Raw genomic sequence first — 19,603 nt, forward strand, 5'->3', positions numbered from 1 at the left:
ATTGGCAAAGAAAATAAGCGACTCAGAAGGATATATTTGGTATGGAAATCAAGAAAAGTTGGCTTTATTTGAAGATATTATTTTGTACCTGATAAATCCAGGAAAGGACATCTCAGTGTTGTAGAACATTTTGAGACAGTTTCAAACCTTTTCAGGATGTACATTTAGTTGAAGATAAACCAAATTCAGTAGCAGTAAATCATGTACCCACTCACTGATTGGTTCAGCAATCACACACACACACACATATATATATATATAGATATATATATATATATATATATATATATATATATATATCTGTATCTAGGACGTTTGTCCGAGTGAGCAAATGACCGAAACGCAAATGGCCGGGCATACTTAGGCAAAAGTGCTTTTCACCAAAGAAGCACTTTCACGTAAGTATGCCTGGTCTTTTGAGTTTAGGTCGTTTGCTCACTCAGACAAACATCTTAGATCCATATATATATATATATATATATATATATATATATATATATATATATATATATACACACACACATATATATGTGTGTGTGTGTGTGTGTGTGTGTGGGTCCCCTTTGAATGTTCGACATTTCACAGTGTCGACATTCATATGGCCGAGAGAAAGAGAAAGTGGAATTTTGGGTGTTGATCCTTAAGGAGAATAATAACCATACAGAATGTTATATTCATAAAGTAGCAGATAGTATTCTAAGAATTAAGCCAACAGCAGAATGGAGAAAGGAGATTTTACCAATAGGAATAACGACAAGTATTAAGGGTACAGAAAATAGGCAAGAGGGGGCTGAAATTTACTGGAGAACACTGGCAAAGGAACAAAGATATTGGGAGCAAATAACTAGTGGGATAAGACCAAGAAGACATTTGGATTGCGGACTGTAGACTGCATTCCCTTCCGAGGACTGATATTATAAGCAGAGAGAAAAGGGATCGACCTGCTCTTGTAGAGTTTTTAGTTAAATCTAGAAGAGAAGCTGCTGTCAAAAAAGGGATAATTAGTGGAGAATATACATAATGCATGATAACTGATCAGAGAAGGTTACAAAAGTCTGGGAAGGGACTGGAATACAGTTTGTAAACTAGTAATGGCAGGACATATGTATGGCTCCCAAATATGCATGCAACAAAATCTACAGGTTTTAAGGATCCTTTGCCTGGAAGTTTTTGAAAATGTAGTTTTACATCTCCAAATTGTGGAGTTTCTGCTACTTGATTGTCTCTGGAAATGTAATTGTATAGTTCTACTGATTGTATTATATTATATTTACTACTACTTGTTGGTATTGTTCTACTGTGGAGTCTTTTCCCTGGGTCTCCACTAGATAAAAGGACCTTGTTTTTGATTTTTTTACTGTTTCTAGATGATGTAAAATAATTCTATTGTACTAATGTTACTATGTTTCTGTATTGTCATATATTACTGTGGTGCTTTTCTCCTCGGGTCTCCGCTGAAAACAGGCCTCTGACCCAGTCTGACATACCCGGTCATCAAATGTAATAAAATAAATAAATAAATAAATAGTTTTACAGCCCAAGCAGACTTAAAATAATTTTTCCCCAGGTAGACAGCAAATGATGGAGGTGTGATGGTGAAGAAAGAGGTAACTGGGAACATGTTTCCGCACCTGAGGTATATTTCTTGGCATCCATGCCTCAAACACATAATAGCATGGTTATGATTGGAGACCACCAGATAGTATTTACAGCATGTTAAACTCTGGCACGTTTCTAGAACTTAGTATATACAGCACATAAAACTCACAGCAATATTCAGTTCATTAAGATAAACTAATCTCGTGAAAAGGAAATGCCTACTACTTTCTCACCATATTTTGGGGTTAGGTAGCCCAAGTCACAAAGACAAACACATTTGTGAGTTTCTTATCGTTGAAAGATTTTGTTTGTGTGTGCGTTTCTTAAGGTTGGGGCAAGACATTATTACCGTTAGCAGGAGCAATCTTGGAGAATCTCTGCTTTTGCCAGTTGGCATTGTGTATTTCAGCCTTTGCGGGAAAATTTAGTCTTTAGATGGTTACTTGCTATAATGTTAAGCTGCACTAGTTAATTGCCTGCCACAAATGCACTTTCCCTTGAGTCATTCAGGCCTGAAGACGCAAAGGAAATTCCTTTTATTACTGGATTTTATATGAAAATGTCATGCCATCTATGCCATTACCTTCAACAGATTCAAGACCGGCTTTAGCTTCCATAGTGGAAAGGCACCATTCTTGACTTCTTTGTGGATCAGTAAGAAACAAAGTGAGCAAACATTAATTGTTCTGATTTAATATTACACTGACTTCTCATTGCTTTTATGCCCAGTATCTAAACACTGCTGTACTAGCCTGAGCCTTGTCTGGGCATACTTCTTTATGGTACTTTGACTTCAGGTATGCTAAGTCTGTTACTGTCCTTTGAAAAGCAAAACTCAGGGAGGTTTCTGATTGTAGAATAAGCCATATTGTGTGTGTTTGAAGGCATTGGTGAGGGACAGTTTTGCAGTAGCCGATTAAAGCAGAGGCACTGAGAAACAGGGGACAAATAACATTTAACAAAGATGAAAATCTAAAATTTTATGACATTGGAATGTTTTTAAATTAAATTTTATTCTGCATTTAGCTTTGAGCACTAGACCTCTGTCAGGTACTGCTTGTTGAGGTTTAACCAAGGCATTTGACCTGAGTCACACTGTCTGCAAACTGTGATGCCAACCAAGATCATTTGTACAAAGTAGTATGTGATTCTGTTATTACTCCAGTCATTGAAATGCAGAGAATGAAATAATAGATGGAATAGTGGTTGTACAGTCCTACATTTTCTCTAACCTTTTTATAAGTGGTATTTGAATTTTGCCTTTGTTCTTAAGTTGATTCCCATGAGAGTATGTTGTGTTGTGTTTTTTTTTCTAAATGATGTTTTCTTCTTTTTTTTTTTGCTTTGCAAATGCCTGAAAATGGTACTGTTTCATCTGACCAAGGCGAGTAGTTCTTCTGTTATAGTGAAACAGGTAGGTTGTAATTTTATATTTTTTTGTGTTTGTATGTATGTGTGTGTATTTGTCTAATAGTGAAAAAGTGAAATGTTTTGGTTGACAAGATGTTTGAAAAGTTGTAGCAGTAATGGCATTTGGTATAGCTAAGGCATAACTGGTAATGAAAACTAATTTGATGTTTCCTGTTAATTTACCTGCATACATGTTGAGATTGCAGTACACAAACTGTTTTCTGAAGATGCCCGTAGTACACCCAATATTAACAGAGGACTCTGTGTGCAAGACTGGCTCTGGTTTTGTATCTAAACTTGATAACCGAAAAAGACTTTGTGGTCTGTAGAGTCCTTCCTAGCATTGCAGGTAGTCCTTGCTTAGATCTCATTGACACATTTATTTATTTATTTGAGTCTGATGACCGGGAAAGTCCACTGGGCCAAGAAGAGCCCATTTTCAGTGGAGGCCCAGGGAGAAAAGCCCCATTTAACAATAACAATAACAAACATGCATATCGAGCTATAGTATATAATGTGCTGAGATTACAGTTAACTAAAAGAAGAGATAGCATTTATATATAGAGTAGCAGTAGTATGTGCTGAGAGTAGCTGCAGTGGTAATGGATATTTATTCTGTAATCAGACTGGGTTTTAGTAAAACATTTACAGAAATATGATTTTTGCATTTACAAAAATAAAGGATGCAGAAAAAGCATTACTAATGCATATCAGGTAGAGAAAGTACTATTTGGTGATGGTGTAATTAAGCACATAAGAAGAGATGCTTATGGATACAGATTGGCTGTGGTGATCATAAGCAGTTATCCATATAAGGAAAATAATACAAGCATTCAGAGTATTCTTTATAGAATACATTTCCAGTCATAGAAATTACAGTATTACATAAGATATAAATAGAAGTCTCAGAAGTAATGAAAATGGGTTACAAAAGCAGACAGGCAGTGATAAGCAGAACTGAGGAGTTGTTTGTAAGTGCTGAGAGGGAGAGACTGTAATTGCTGAGCAAAGAAAAGATGAGTGAGGAGGGGCTTATGTAGGGGGAGAGCAGGGGCATATCCATTTAGATGACAGGTACGAGTGTAGGACGGATTTGAAGTTGGTGTGGTTTGGAGTGTTTCGAGGGGGGGTGAGTTCCATAATTTGGCTAGGGAGTATGATAGCAGAAGGTGGCCAGGGGGCCGTGAAGGTATGTGGATTTGGAGGAGGTTTTGGTTTTTTGATCGAAGTGAGCAGTTTGGTATATAGCGGTTTAGGGTGGTGGCGAAAGCAGGACAGCTGGATGGCTTGAAGATGAGCTTATGGGCTGGGGTGAGTTTGAGGTTTAGGTAATTAGGTAGTTCTAGTCATTGTAGAGATTGGAGGGAGAGGCAGTGATGTGAAGAATTTTTGAATTTGGTGGCAAATTTGCTGATTTTATTGAAGGAAGATTCCGATTCGGATTGTAAGTCGAGTTGGAGGTTATCAAACAGGAGGCACCTTATATGAGGGAGGGGAGAAGGTAGGAGGAGGCTAAGGTCTTTCTTGTGGAGGGGATGAGGTAGCGATTGTGTCTGTATAGGAGTCCTAATTTTTGGTGGGTTTTTTAATGGCTGTTTGAATATGGATGTCGAACTTTAGATGCTCGTCAATGGTGACACCAAGCAGCTTAGTATGAGATATGATTTCAGTGGGGGTGTTATTTTGCCTTAGTATCGTGAAGGAAGAATTATCAAAGGAGGAGATTCTAGATGGACTAAAGATCATTAGTTTAGTTTTGTTTGCATTTAGGGAGAGATGGTTGTTATGTATCAAGTTTCTGTTTTAGTAAACGCTGACTGGGTTTTTAGTAGTAGGTCAGCAATGCAGATGATTGTAGAATCATCTGCATACTGGGTCAGAGAGGTATTGTGGATGGTGTGGTGAAAGTTATTGATGAATGTGTTGAAGAGTTAGGGGCCTAGAACACAGAGCCTTGGGAAACGGGGGTGTGTAAGAAGGAGAAGGTAGAAGATTTCCATTTTACAGCCTGTTATCTTTTAGAGAGGTAGCTAGAGAACCAGGATATGGTAGAGGGAAATAGGCTTAGAGATGAGAGTTGGGATAGGAGTATAGGGTGGGAGGTGGTGTCAAAAGCTTTGGATAGGTCTAGGAACAGGCTAGAAACCAGTTTGCCAGAGTCACGAGCATGGTTGACGGATTTGAGGAAGGATACAAGGGCAGTGATGGTACTTTGGCCAGGACAGAAGCCATGTTGGGTGGGGGTAAGGAGATTATTGTGTGTTAGATATGACATTAGTTGAGCTTGAATACACTTTTCTAGGAATTTTGAGAGTGGGGAAAGGATGGCAATGGGCTTGAAATTGGTAGTGTCATAGTTTTTATCTCCCTTAAGAGAAAAATGATGTAAGCATGTTTCCAAATTGAAGGGACATACGATTCTTGGATGGATCTGTTTATTAATATGGAGATAGGCAGGATTACACTGTCAGCAAATAATTTGAGGAAGAGAGTGGTTTGTTTATCAGCCAGCTAAGGTAAGTAGCTTAATGGCATTTGGGTTCCTGAGCAGGTTTAATGTAATTTCTGTGGGCTGGTTATCTAACTGAGGATGTTCATCGTGTTACACTGCTGTAGTCATTACACTTGGGTTATCCCGCCATCAGGTGGCTCCCCAGTTGGCCCGAGTTCCAAAGTCTTGGTCCGGCTTCGGTTGCTGTCGCCTCCTCCCTGACGTCAGTGCGACAGGGGTATATAAGATGCAGCCAACGCCATTTTCTTCAGTCTTTCTTGCCGCACGGTGCCCGAAGCAAAAGCAGTTCGCAAGTGCCGGCCGGCCTTCTCCTGAGATTTTTATTCCGAATCCAGAACCAAAGTCTTCTACAAAGCTAAGTACCCTGTTGGGGAAACTTTTACTTGCCTCAGACCGATATCAGTAAAAGTTAATAACTGTATTTCTTGTGGGAAGCAAATACCTGATAAGGAATTCCATTCCTATTGTATCCCATGCCTAGGCCCAGACCACGACGTCACTGGTTGTCGGTTTTGTGCTAGGTTTAACAAGCGCACTATTAAACGTCGGTTTGATTTTGCCCGACATTATTTTGGTAGAAAATTCAATTATACCATGCCGTCAAAACTTCCGACGACCGGAATACACAAAAAGCGCAAAGACAAGGATAGGCATCCGAGGCCCAAAACTGACGACGAAGCGTCTTCTAGGCCAGTCGCCGGTTCTCCGGTTTTCAGCGAGGCACCATCGCAGCCCCTGACGACCGCTTCTGTAGAACCACAGGCCGCCTCTGACTCCCACATGGAGATGGCTGGGCCTTCGGACGCACAAGTTATTCAGCCTACTGAGACTAACCTTTCAGAGGGATCAGGAGTAGCTGAGCAACCCACAGCTTCAGAGGGTGTCTTCAGACCTACTCAGTTAAGCATTAAACCCTCAGCTAAGTCTAAGCCTCCTTTAAAATCAAAGAAACAAATACAGCATTCTCCAGGACAGGCCTCCATGCCTAAGAAACAAATGCTCAAAATGGCCGAAGACCTAATCACTCTGATCAGGGGGTCCCATCCCCTTCCTGATAAAAGGCCTAGATAGGATGCAGACTATGACTCATCCAACCAGGTGTCCATCTCTTCTGATTCATCCTCAGACCTAGGATACTCTTTACCCCCTTATGAGGATTCTGATGCTGAGGAAGCAATTCCATCAGCCTCACCGCCTGAGGACTACTCCTTTGGGGAAACCCTACATACCATGAGGGAGCATTTCCACTGGGAAGGCCAGGATTACTCAAAATCCAGGAAAAGGCTCAGAGACTTCCTGTTATTACCTCAAGACAGACCCCTTGCTATTCCGCCAGTGTTAGATATTGTGGATGATGTGTATACTGAATCCAGCTTAAATCCTGATTCCTTACCTCCAGCCCCTGTTAAACCTGACAGATACTACAGAGTCCCTGACTCACATAAATTTCTGTATAAAAGCCCTGTAGCTGACCCTGAAACTATTTCTCAGGGACCCAAAGGAGTTAAGGCCTCTTCAGCCAAGAATCCAGTTCCCTCTGACAGAGATTCCAGAGCATTAGACAGATGGGGAAAGAAAGTATATACGTCTGCAACTTTAGCAATGAGAGCCTTAAATTGCCAGTTTCACATGCTAAAATATCAGCAATTTTTACTGTTTCAGTTAAAACAAAAAATGCTTCCAGAATCAGATCCTCCTAATTTTAAAGAAATGCAGGATTTATTGCATGCAGCTGAACAAGTAGGGAAGCACACTTTGCAATTTGGTTTTGATTCTCTAGAGGCCTCCTGCAGAGCAGTAGTTACAGGCTCTGTCATTAGAAGACATGCTTGGTTAAAAGAACATATGTTACCAGATCATGATAAAGCAAAATTATTGGATGCACCTTTGCAGCAGGGTGTGTTATTTGGAGTTAAGGCAGAAGAGGTATTAAAGAAAATGGAGGATAAGGCAAAATCTAAGCAAACGGTGTAGGATTTCTTACAGGTCAGCCTCCTAGATTTAGCAGAAACTGGCCAACTAAGAATTGGTTCTTTCCAATTACAGACAGACCTCAAAGGGGACGATACAGACGTCCAAGAGGTAGAGGTCAAACACAAGGTCCTTACAGGCCTCGACAATGAGTTGTATCAGGCCAGAAAGAAGGGGAAGACAGGCCCCAACCATATAAAACGCAGCTCCAATGACTTCCCACTACAGCTGCCAAACAAATCCCTCTTGGCAGCCCCCATGGGAGGAAAACTGGCACTCTTCTACCACAATTGGCAAATGATCACCAAAGACAAATGGGTTCTCAACATTGTATTTCAAGGTTAGAGGTTCCACTTTCACACTCTGCCAAGGTTAAAAGGAATGCCAAATCTGTCACCAAATCAATGGGCAGAGGCTCAAAAACAAATTACAGCACTCATGGATATGAGAGCTATTCAAAAGGTACCATCACAGGAGCAAGGACAAGGATTTTACTCAAGACTCTTTCTGGTACCCAGAAAGGACAAAGCCTGGAGGCCCGTTCTGGATCTTTCATCTCTAAACACTTACCTGGATGTTCCAAAATTCAAAATGTTGACACTACAGCAGCTTCTTCCCATGCTGGGCAAGAAAGCTTGGCTCGTGACTTTGGACCTCAAGGAGGCATACCTACATGTCCCTATCAGGCAAAACTGCAGAAGATACCTCAGATTCATAGCTGGTTCAATGCACTACCAATTCTCTGCACTGCCCTTTGGCTTATCTACTGCGCCCAGGGTCTTCACAAAGTGCCTGGCACCAGTAATTGCATTTTGCAGACAGAAAGGAATTCAAATTTATCCGTACCTGGATGACTGGCTGATTCAAGCAGAGAGCAAGGGCATTCTTCTAAAGCATCTGGCATTTGTAAAACAGTTACTAAGTTGCCTGGGGTACACAGTAAACGAAAAGAAATCAAAACTAGTGCCCTCACAAGAGATTATATTCCTGGGTGCCAGCTTGAACACAACGGCCCAGATGGCTTATCTCACGCCAGACAAGCAAGGACAACTGACTCAATACTTTTTCAGTTGATGGCAACAAAGACCCAACTCCCTGCAAGAAAAATTATGCAGGCCTTGGGTTACATGGCATCCTGCATACTACTAATTCCATATGCCAGACTGCATATGAGGAAACTACAATGGTACCTAAAGAATGTATGGTCTCAACACTGTCAAAGTTTGGAAACAGTTATACCACTAATCCCTTACCTTCAGCAGGATTTTCAATGGTGGGCTTAAGCTTGTCACCTCAACAAGGGGACAGCCTTTTACACAACCCACAGCCAGGCAAACACTGACAATAGATGCATTGGATTACGCCTGGGGAGCACACATGGCAGGCAAATGTATTCAGGGCCACTGGCCCGCAGAACAAAGGCATCTTCACATCAATCAAAAAGAGATGCTAGCTGTACAAAATGCCCTTATAGCTTTCAAGGACCTGCTGCATCCAGGACAACTACTGCTAAAGACCGACAACACCACAGTTATATGGTACATAAACAAGCAAGGGGGTACTCACTCCTACCCCCTATGCAGACAAGCCATGACCTTGTGGAACACAGCTATAAACCTTCAAGTTCATCTGCAAGCACAATTCCTGCCAGGAGAGAAAAACACACTGGCAGACGACTTAAGCAGAAACATCATGGATCCCCACGAATGGGAATTGAATCCACAAATATTCAGAATGATAACACAGAAATGGTGGAGCCTGGACATAGATCTGCTTGCATCCCCAATAAACTGCCAGCAACAAAAATCCTGCACAAGGAGTTACCATCCACAAGCATGGAAAGTGGATGCCCTCTCATTCAGCTGGGAGAACCTACAAGTATATGCTTTCCCACCACTACCTCTCCTGCCAAAGGTACTCATAAAAGCCAGGCAAGAAGAGCCAAAGATGATCCTGATTGCACCAGACTGGCCACGCCAGCACTGGTACCCAATCCTAAGGAGCTTAGCACAAGAACCACCCTGGATTTTGCCTGTAATCCCATATCTGCTGACTCAGCACAACAATCAAATACTACACAGCCAGCTAAAGACCTTAAACCTAGCTGCATCGAAGATTCCTTAGTCAAGCAAGCAATGCCTCTCTCCAAAGCTGTTATGGATGTCATTCTGGAGGCCAGAAGGCCTAGTACCAGGAAAGCCTATTCGGATAAATGGAAGAGATTCTGTGCCTGGACCCAAGCTCACAGCCTTGACCCTCTTGTCCCAATCATTCCTCAGATACTACAATACTTAACTGAGATGCTGGACAAAGGTCTCTCCTTCTCATCCATCAAGATCCACGCCTCTGCCATCTCTGCTCATTACAACACGGATCCACCAATTTTCTCTAATCCTCTGTTCAAACAGTACCTCAGAAGGGCCAAAAACATAAGGCCGCCCCGTAGAGCACCTACTCCAACTTGGGACCTCAACTTTGTTTTGGAAAAACTAACTTTACCTCCTTTTGAGCCAGCTAACACAGCAGAATTAAAATATATCTCTTGGAAATCTGCTCTGCTCCTGGCAATAACATCAGCACAAAGAGTTTCAGAATTACAGGCACTAATGGCAGTGGAACCCTTCCTCATTTTCCACCAGGACAGGGTGTCTTTAAGAACCAACCCTACGTTTATGCTAAAGGTGGTATCCAGTATGACTCTAAACCAAACTATTCACCTGCCAACTTTTTATCCTAAACCACAGAATACAGGGGAGAGACTACTGCACTCTTTGGACATTCACCAGTAGTTACGCTTCTACTTGGAGAAAACCAAAGCTTTCAGAAAATCTGAGCAATTATTGGTAGCATATGCTGCAGGAGCACAGGGAAAAGCCATTTCAAAACCGACTATTTCAAAATGGATAGGACATTGTATACATTTCTGCTACACATACCATGGAAAACCTGTACCTAGCAGCATTAGATCTCACTCCACCAGGGCAACAGCCACTTCAACTGCCTACCTCAGGGGAGTGCCTACCAAGGATATTTTGGAAGCAGCAACTTGGAGTTCTGTACATACCTTCACCAAGCACTACCATCTGCCTCTGTACTCTAAATCCAGAGCTGGCTTTGCCACTGCAGTGCTGCAGGGCCTTATAGCCACCCCTAATGTCTTATAGAACCAGCCACTCTACCTCAGCTTTGGGATTCTACCCAAGTGTAATGACTGCAGCAGTGTAACACGATGAACATAGTACAGTTTTGTACCTACCATAAATGTAGATGTTCGAGTGTATACACTGCTGCAGTCCAGGTTACCCTCTCTCCTTCCCCTCTTACTGGCTGGTATGTACCTATGTCTTCTATCCTTACTACCTATGGGGAGTATTTGCTGGTAGCTGTAAGTTGTTTTTTGCTTTTCTTATGTATGTTTTATTAGCAATTGGAATCGCCTACCTATTTAGAGGCACCTGACATCTGGGGCAAGAAAAACTGAAGAAAATGGCGTCGGCTGCATCTTATATACCCCTGTCGCACTGACGTCAGGGAGGAGTCGACAGCAACCGATGCCTGACCAAGACTTTGGAACTCGGTCCGACTAGGGAACTACCTGACGGCAGAATAACCCAAGTGTAATGACTGCAGCAGTGTATACACTTGAACATCTACATTTATGGTAGGTACAAAACTGTACTTTAATTCCAAATGGTTATTATGGGCACAGAGTGTATTGCTGTTCCCAGTACTACTGACTACAGTAAAACAAAATCAGGGGACATTAGCTGGAATTTAGTCTATGTAATTTCTGGGGAACAGCAGTTAATGAAAGCAGTAGCAAGCACTATACTAGATTGGGGAAGGGGGGACCGCGCTTCGATAGGTCCAACCAGTTGCACGTCACTGACAAACCTTGTTTAGGAAAACAGACAAAACAGAAAAAAGAAATAATATGGACATACACTGCACTTAGTTCAGCACAATTGCAAGTAGTAGTTTTCCGTTGCACGAGATAATTGCATGTAGGTACGACTGTCCAGAGTTTCAGGAATAGGGAGACAAAGGTTTTTCTTGTAGAGTTGTAGGGGAAAGGGAGAGAAAGGGAGGGATTACTTATTGCAGAAAGTAAAGTGCAGTGGTTTAGAATTAACAAATATGCATAACGGGTACAGAGAGGCATGGTAGAATAAAAAACAAAACAAATAAAACAGTAGATAGCTTAGCCAGCAGTAGAGCACTATTAGAGTAAGGAGCGGAAAAGAAGAAAAAACAAAATAAAAAACACCCATTGAAAGACGAAAGGGAAGTTATCACAGCATTAGCAGAAAAACAATCTTTATACTCAACACCACAGATTAAAAACATCAGCTAAAAACATTACATATGAGAGATTACAGGGTTTGAAACTATAGCTGTTGACTTGTTATACAGTCAAAATACACTGCGCAAATTTAGTTGCATCAAACAGTGATCTGGAAAAGGCTACTAGTGCAACAGTTGAGGCCTTAGAAGGTCAATGTAACATATATTGCAGTATGCAGTGTATGAGAATAGACAGGAATGTTCCAAACCAATACTAGGGCTGTTAATAACACATGTAGGTTCAGGAAAAATCACTGCATTATGCGTTATAAACCTATGTTGGTGATAAGCAGGCAGTATTTCAGCATTGCAATGTACAAACATTCAGTAGCAATAGGTGCTGGAGTACTCTGATTGCGAAGCAGCTAGTTTATCAACAAGGCTTTATCTTACTAGGTACAACAGAAGATAACAGCAAAAGTAGCTAAGCAGTAAAATATCTATCCACTAAGACTGCCCTCATGTTGGGGTGTTTAAAAGCTGTGTGTGGCTTGCAGATGTCCTTCCTTATCACTGTTGCTGTATTCCTTTCTAAAGTGATCTCCTGCCAAGAATAGGCATATGTCTGGTCATAATACAAAAGCCTTAGCTCCTTCCAGGCACCATACAGCAAGCATGTATTCTACATATAAAGTGTAGGGTACGTAAATGATGTACAAGTGCCTAATCCTCAGAACTTCTATGCCACCAGTCTGACTGCTACATTTTGAATTCGGTCTGCAAGTAGTTTGTCACTTTGCTTTGGTATACTGAACTTTTGAAAGACAAGTACCTGATTGGGGTCTCTTCCTTCCTGTTTTTCTTGTAGGATCATAGGTATATACTAGGCTAATGACCACCAAAGCCTTTATAAGCCTAGCCCTGCAACCCAACCCAGTTGTGTTCTTATGTATCATGGATGTTTCTTAGCAGCGGGTATATTAAGTAGTTTCTAGAGGTTATGTTTTTGGGGGGAGTATATTAGTTTGGGCATAACTGTCTGCCTGTGTCTATCAGAAACATTGGGGTCACATCCAGGATGAATTTCCGATTTCTCATTGGTCAAGTTTCCACATAAATATTGTTAGAGATGGACTTTTTTTTTTTTTTTCAATAATCATTTTTATTGTTTTGCCAAACCATTATGCATTTCACACACTATTTACATTATGTACAATATTGCTTCCAATGTTTTAGTTCCATTTTGAATTTCCCTATAATACATTAAGAATAACTATCATTTAAACCAAGTACAGGAAATTAAAATCACAAAAAATTAAACATAAAAGCATCTACAATAGACAAGTATAAACCAACTCAAGCCAATAATTTGTATTATTTCTACATTTTCTATCTAATCCAAGAATTGTTAGAGATGGACTTGTAAATTCATGATGGGGAGCCTGTTCCAGAGCATGGAGATCCTCTGAGACATATAACGTCTCGTCAGTATGTCTTATGTCAAAAGCAAAATTTAAATCCTTGGATCTAGTGGTTCTGATGATGATCATTTTGCTGACGTGCAAAAGGTCCATCAGAAATGGATCCAAGGATGGCTTGTATGCCAGGCAAATAACCTGTAGGAGACAGAGTACAGAGATAGGGCTTTAAGGTGATCTGTATAGGGCGATATGCTTATAACCTGGATTTCCTGGTAAGGAACCTTCGTGGGCATTCCAGCTGTTGCATATGTCTGGTCAGGTATATGATGAAGGGGGCATTATACTCAATGATGGATCTAATCAGAGCACTATGATTTCTTTGGACCTGGATGCCATGCCCTTGCTTATAAAATGAGTGACAAAGAATGATTTTATTACTACCTTGGCCACAAGTTGGTTAGAGGCCAGATTACTTTCTGTATATGTTCTGGATCCCAGACTACCAGGTCAACTCTTAGGGGTGTCTTATCAATGCCAAAAGGCACTATAATTCATTTCTTGGCATTGAGTTTTAATCCGTGACTTTGGCACCAGTCATTTGTCTATGTTAGACCATCTTGTAAGATATTTTTGTCATTATGGATTCTGTGATAGCAGTCATTTGCGAACTTCGTCAACCAAAGACCTTTGACATTAGCCTTGACCTCAGAGAAGTAGATAACAAATTTGGATCATTCCCAGCACACAATCCCAGAGGTACCCTGCTATATAACAAAAATGATAATGAAAGTGGTATCACTAATCCTGACTTCCTGGATCCTATATATGAGCCCTTCTGTCAAGCCACGGAGTTATGTGGGGGTTTATGCTCTGTTTGGTGAGTTTGTCAACTATACCCAAGTGTTGTATTGTATCAGATGCCTTAGCTAGGTCCAGGTATGTGGTGCGCACCATTTTCCCCTCATCCATTGTCCTGGGTAAACTTCTCAAAGAAGTTCATCAAGGTTAGTAATCATGACCTTCCCTTGAAAAAGACAAACCATGTTGGGTCCATTGTCTGAAGGCTGCCTGTGTTATTGATCATTTCAATGTTGATTTGTTCCTTGGCTTTGCATATTAAATTTGTCAGACTAACAGGTCTGTACTTTCCAGGGTTGGTTGATGGTCTACCCTTATGAAGTGAGATAACCATTGCAGTCTTCCATTCTCATGGTGCACAGTCTGTTTTTTGGCTGTAGATCGGTCATGTTTCAAGATATTTAGAACGCATCCCAGGATATTGTTATGGCCCTTTGAGGCTGTGTTTTTGGCCTTGGCATATGCCACCGGGACTTGCTTCTTGTTAATAGTTGGGGGCATTATGCTAGTAGATATTTCATGGGGGGAAGCAAGGGAGAGTGGGGGGTTGAAGGCTGAGCTGAATTTGTCAGTCAGCAAATTTTCTATGTTGCTGTTCTCAGTGAAGCTGGAACCATTGACTACCAATTTGGCACACTGATGTTTGCTGCCTTTGAGGCTTTGGATGTAGTTGTAGAAGGCCTTGTGATTGTCTTTAGCCTGTGAGGCTATCTTGACCCCATAATTGACCTTGTTGGACTTAATTAGTCCTGTTAGTTTCCTGTTTAGTTTAATTAGAGAGCTTCTATTATTATAAGAGTTGCTCTTGCTGATTTTAGCCATGATTTTTTTCCTTTTGTTATATACCTTGGTAAGGTTAGGATTACACCAGTGTGGTTTGTTTTTAATGTTTGTTTTGGGCTTGCTTCTAGTAGTTACAGCAACCTCTGTTCAGCTATTCGAATGGCTGTACAAGGTCTCTTGAACAATTCCACATAGGTTGCTGTGAATTTGGAACTGGGTGTGGCACTGAATTTTAACAAACTGGCAATTATAGGATGTAGTTTACTTTGGAGTAGTTCCTAACTTAGTGTTTGCTAGGATTACCCAGTTTAATTTTATTTCAAAGGAGACAGTGTTATGGTCTGATCTCACCAGTGAGAGTGTGACATGGCGGGGGGGGTGCAGCAATCTCCCATATTGTTGACTACCAGGTCCAGTAGGTTTGAACCTCTGAAGGGTGTGTGCAGTCTCTGGTTAAGGGTGTTTGTGTTAGTAAAATCCAGGACTCGTTGTGTCTGCGAGTATGAGGCAGTGTATGTTCCCCAGTCTATAGAGGGGTAAGGTCTCCCATGGATACAGTATTTGGTTCGCCAGTAGGTCTAGGTGCACGCTAATGGGATTCTAGGGTCATAGAGGGTGATTTGTAGGCTTGTTAGAATTTGATGGGGATTTGCACGTGGATAAATTCCAGGGCATCATCCTATTTAACCTACATAGAGTTATGTTTGTTGCTAGTATAGATTGCAATGAATCCAATGTTTGTCCCTGTCTTTGCAGCTGATGGTCTAAATATGTGGAAGGTACGGAATCCTTGCATTGCCACTGGACTTTCTTCAGAATTAAACCATGTCTTGGTAATGGCACAAATGTCTATATCCTCCATATTGAGTAGAGCTTGTGAGGTGTGGAGTTTGTTTAGGCTCCTAGCATTGAGCAGTAACAACTTTAGGCTTCTTTGGGGTTTATTTACAATGTCACCAAGTTTGTCAATTTAGCAATGCCTAAAAAAGGTTCTAAAGGAGTGGATTAAGTGTTATCCATTATTCAGTAGCCATGGGGAGACATACAGATGATCCTTTGCAAAGCAATATAGTTTCCATGTCCTTCCCTGCTGACAAAAATTGAATCACCCTTGAAAGACACCAGAAATGAAGACAATTATTGAAGTCAATCAACTTTTGTTAGTACTGTGGCATCACCCTTGGTGAAGGTAGAATACAGCTCAATGCAAGGCACGTACCTGCCTGAGACACATATTCAGACATAGGTTCATAGGTGTATACTGGGCTAATGGCCCTGGAGCCTTTACAAGCCTAGCCCATAGAAGTGCCCTGGCATCGTGCCGCCCGACATTAGTTCCCAGTGCTTCTGTCAAGTACAGCCACTGTAGTGATCTCTGGGGTGAACTTTCTATTTCCCATCCACTCATCAAGATTTCTCTTGAAGGGGGCCGGTGAGGTGCTCTGCTTGACATGTATGGGAAGGCTATTCAAAGCATGGGCAGTCTCTGGGTTGTGACCCTCTCCCTCCAGCATGTTCTATTGATTGTGGTAATGAGGTTGAGGTCTCTGGAGCATGTGGTGTGGAGGGACTGGGATTTCTTTAGATGTTGCATTTTTAATAGAGCTGGGTCAGACATGGCTTTGTAAGAGGTCACCTCTTAGTAGACGATATGAGACAGAGAATAGCTGGAGGTTTTTGATTCTGTCCATGTAGGACATGTGTTTAAGACCTAGGATCCACTTTGTGAGGTACTTTTGTGGCCTTTCCAGCTGCTGCGTGTGTCTAGTGAGGTACATGCCAAATAAGACATTATACTCTATGGTTGGCCTTATGAGGGAAGAGTAGAGGGAGCTGATGACCTCTTTCTTCCTGGATGCAAAGCCCTTGGTAATGAGATGTGCCACATAGAAGGACTTTCCTGACCACAGTGGCAGTGTGGTGGTCAAAGGAGAGGTTGCTGTCAACCTGTGCTCCCAGATCTCTTATAATGCCTTCAGTGTTCAGTGGGCTCCCATCGATGTGGTAATTAGTGGGAACTGAGTTCTTCTCAAAGGAGATGACAATGCATTTTTTGGCATTAAGCTTAAGGCCATGGTTTCGATACCAGTCATTGGTCTCAGTGAGGTCTTTCTGTAGGATGTCTACATCACTTGGGGAGTTAATAATGGCTCCCAGCTTGCAGTCATTTGCAAACTTGATCAGCCAGAGTTCCTCTGTGTTGGCCTGGACTTATAAGAAGTAGATGCCAAACAGGAGAGGACCCAGGACCAATCCCTGTGGGACTCCACTCGTGACTGGTCGTCCGTCTGACTTGCAGTCTGCTACTTTCACACTGTGGGTTCTATCTGTGAGCCAATTTGCAACCCACCTAGTGTAGGGGTTGATGCCTAGTTTGGCGAGTTTATCGATAATTCCTGAGTCGGGAATGGTATCAGAGGCCTTGGCCAGAGCGAGGTAGGCTGTATGAACTGCCTTGCCCTCATCCACACCTCTGGTGACTGACTCAAAGAAGTCAGCCAGGTTGAGCAGGCATGATCTACATTTCACAAAACCAAATTGCGTGGGATCCAGAGTTTGGAGATTCCCTATATCCTTGTTAATTAGGTCCATGATGATGCACTCCTTAGCCTTACATATCAAACTCATCAGGCTAATGGGGTGATAATTCCCAGGGTCTGTAGTTGCTCCCCGTTTATGGAGAGGGATGACTGTAGCAGTATGCCATTCGGTAGGGACAAAGCCTGAGGTGAGGCTGTGATTGAACAGGGCACACAGATGTGGTGACAGTTCACTTTGTAGTTCATGTAGAACACATCCAGGGATATTGTCTGGTCCCATGAAAGCTGTATTCTTGGCCTTGGACAATGCAGCTTTAACCTGTGCTGCAGTATTATAATGTCACTTTCCATATAGTCCAGGGAGGTATGTCTCAGGTCATTAATGCCCACATGGACTGTAACATAATTGAACTGGTACCTGTTGTGTAGTGACTAGAGTGCATCCACCCCTTTGCAGATCCTGGTTCCAGATAAGTCACTAACTCTTCATAGTCCATAAATGTTTACTAGCCTAATGACCACAAGGGCCTTTTTAAGCCTAGCCATACATCCCTAATCTCTGGCAAGTTCTGGTACCTTTGATAAATGTAAGCAGGTGCCTGGGAGACAAACCATTTACTGGCTGACTGTATCCATTAGAGACACAGGTGCCAAACCAGGGATGAATTTCTTGTTCCCCATCTAACTGTCCAAGTTTCACTTAAATTGGGTTAGGGAGGAAATCTGCTTTACATAGATGGGGAGCCTGTTCCAGAGATGAGGTAGTTTCTGGGATACATACCTGTCTCTCCGCAGGTCCTGTTTATGTCATAGGCAAAGTTTAAGACTTTAGAATTGGTAATTCTGGAGCTGTCTGTTTTGCGGATATGCAAGAGGTCATTAGAGAGGGGTCTGACAATGTCCTGTATGCCAAGCATACATCTTCCCTCAACAGCCTGTAAGAGACCGAATACAGGGATAGGGCCTTGAGGTGGTCTGTACAGGACATGTTACTTACGTGCTGTATTCTTTTAGTGAGGAACCTCTGTGGACGTTCCAAGTGTTGGATATGCCTAGCTATGTTAAGGCTAAATTGTTGAATGCACCTTTACGGCATGATACCTTGTTTGGTAATAAGGCAGAAGAGGTCTTAAAGAAAACAGAAGACAAAGCTAAGTCTATGCAAACTGTAAACGATTTCTTACAAGTGCAGCCGCCCAGATTCAGTAGGCACTGGCCTACTAAAAATTGGTCCTTTCCTGTGTCCAACAGAACCTCACAAGGCAAATCCAGGCACTTAAAGGGCTCTAGATACCAATCACAGGGTTCTTACAGGTCAACGTAATGGGGTGCCTCTACCAACAAATCTGGAGGAAACAAAGCACAATCCTACAGTAAGCAGTCTCATTGACTTCCCTCTGCCATCACCAAGCACTTATCTTTTGGCAGCCCCATTGGGGGGAAAATTAGCACTTCATGCACTGAATTGGCAGTTAATTACCCAGGACAAGTGGGTATTAAACATAGTATCCCAGGGGTACAGATTTCATTTCCATACTTTGCCAGTTCCAAACAGTTGGCCAAATCTGCCACAAAATCAATGGGCAGAGGCTCAGAGACAAGTGACGTCCCTCATGGATATGGGGGCTATTCAACCAGTACCAGAACAGGAAAAAGGACAAGAGTTTTATTCAAGACTGTTCCTGGTACCCAGAAAAGACAATGCCTGGCATCTAATAATGGACTTATCGATTTTGAACACGTTCTTGCACATCCCAAAATTCAAAATGCTGACTTTACAACAGCTACTGCCCATGCTGGGCAACAATGCTTGGTTATTGACTCTAGAATTAAAAGAGGCATACCTGCATATCCCAGTAAGGGAATCGTACAGAAGATACCTCCGCTTCAAGGCAGGTCCTATTCATTACCACTTCTCTGCACTGCCCTATGGCTTATCTACTGTGCCCAGGGTCTTTACAAAGTGCCTGGCACCAGTAATTGCATTTTGCAGACCAAGAAGCATACAAATCTATCCTTACTTGGACGACTGTCTCATTCAAGCAGAAAACAAGGACATTCTTCTTCAGCATCTGGCGTTTGTAAAAAGGCTTCTAACATGTCTAGGGTACACAATAAACGAAAAGAAATCACAACTGGTACCCTCTCAAAAAGTCACATTCCTGGGTGCAAGTTTGAATACAACTGCCCAGATGGCTTTTGTTACGCCAGACAAACAAAGGCAA

General features: G+C 41.9%; 1 protein-coding gene across 1 annotated transcript in view; it reads left to right on the forward strand.

The window, feature by feature from the left end:
- HAUS8 (HAUS augmin like complex subunit 8) overlaps window positions 1-19,603 on the forward strand; it is a 792,482-nt gene that overhangs the window by 151,063 nt on the left and 621,816 nt on the right. Inside the window, exon 4 of the mRNA XM_044054770.1 lies at window positions 2,984-3,013. Coding sequence (XP_043910705.1) covers window positions 2,984-3,013 — 30 coding nt within the window. The remainder of the gene's footprint in view (window positions 1-2,983; window positions 3,014-19,603) is intronic.

The sequence above is a fragment of the Protopterus annectens genome, chromosome 13.part0 (assembly GCF_019279795.1).
Source record: "Protopterus annectens isolate FY-2018-M chromosome 13.part0, PAN1.0, whole genome shotgun sequence".
NCBI lineage: Eukaryota > Metazoa > Chordata > Ceratodontiformes > Protopteridae > Protopterus > Protopterus annectens.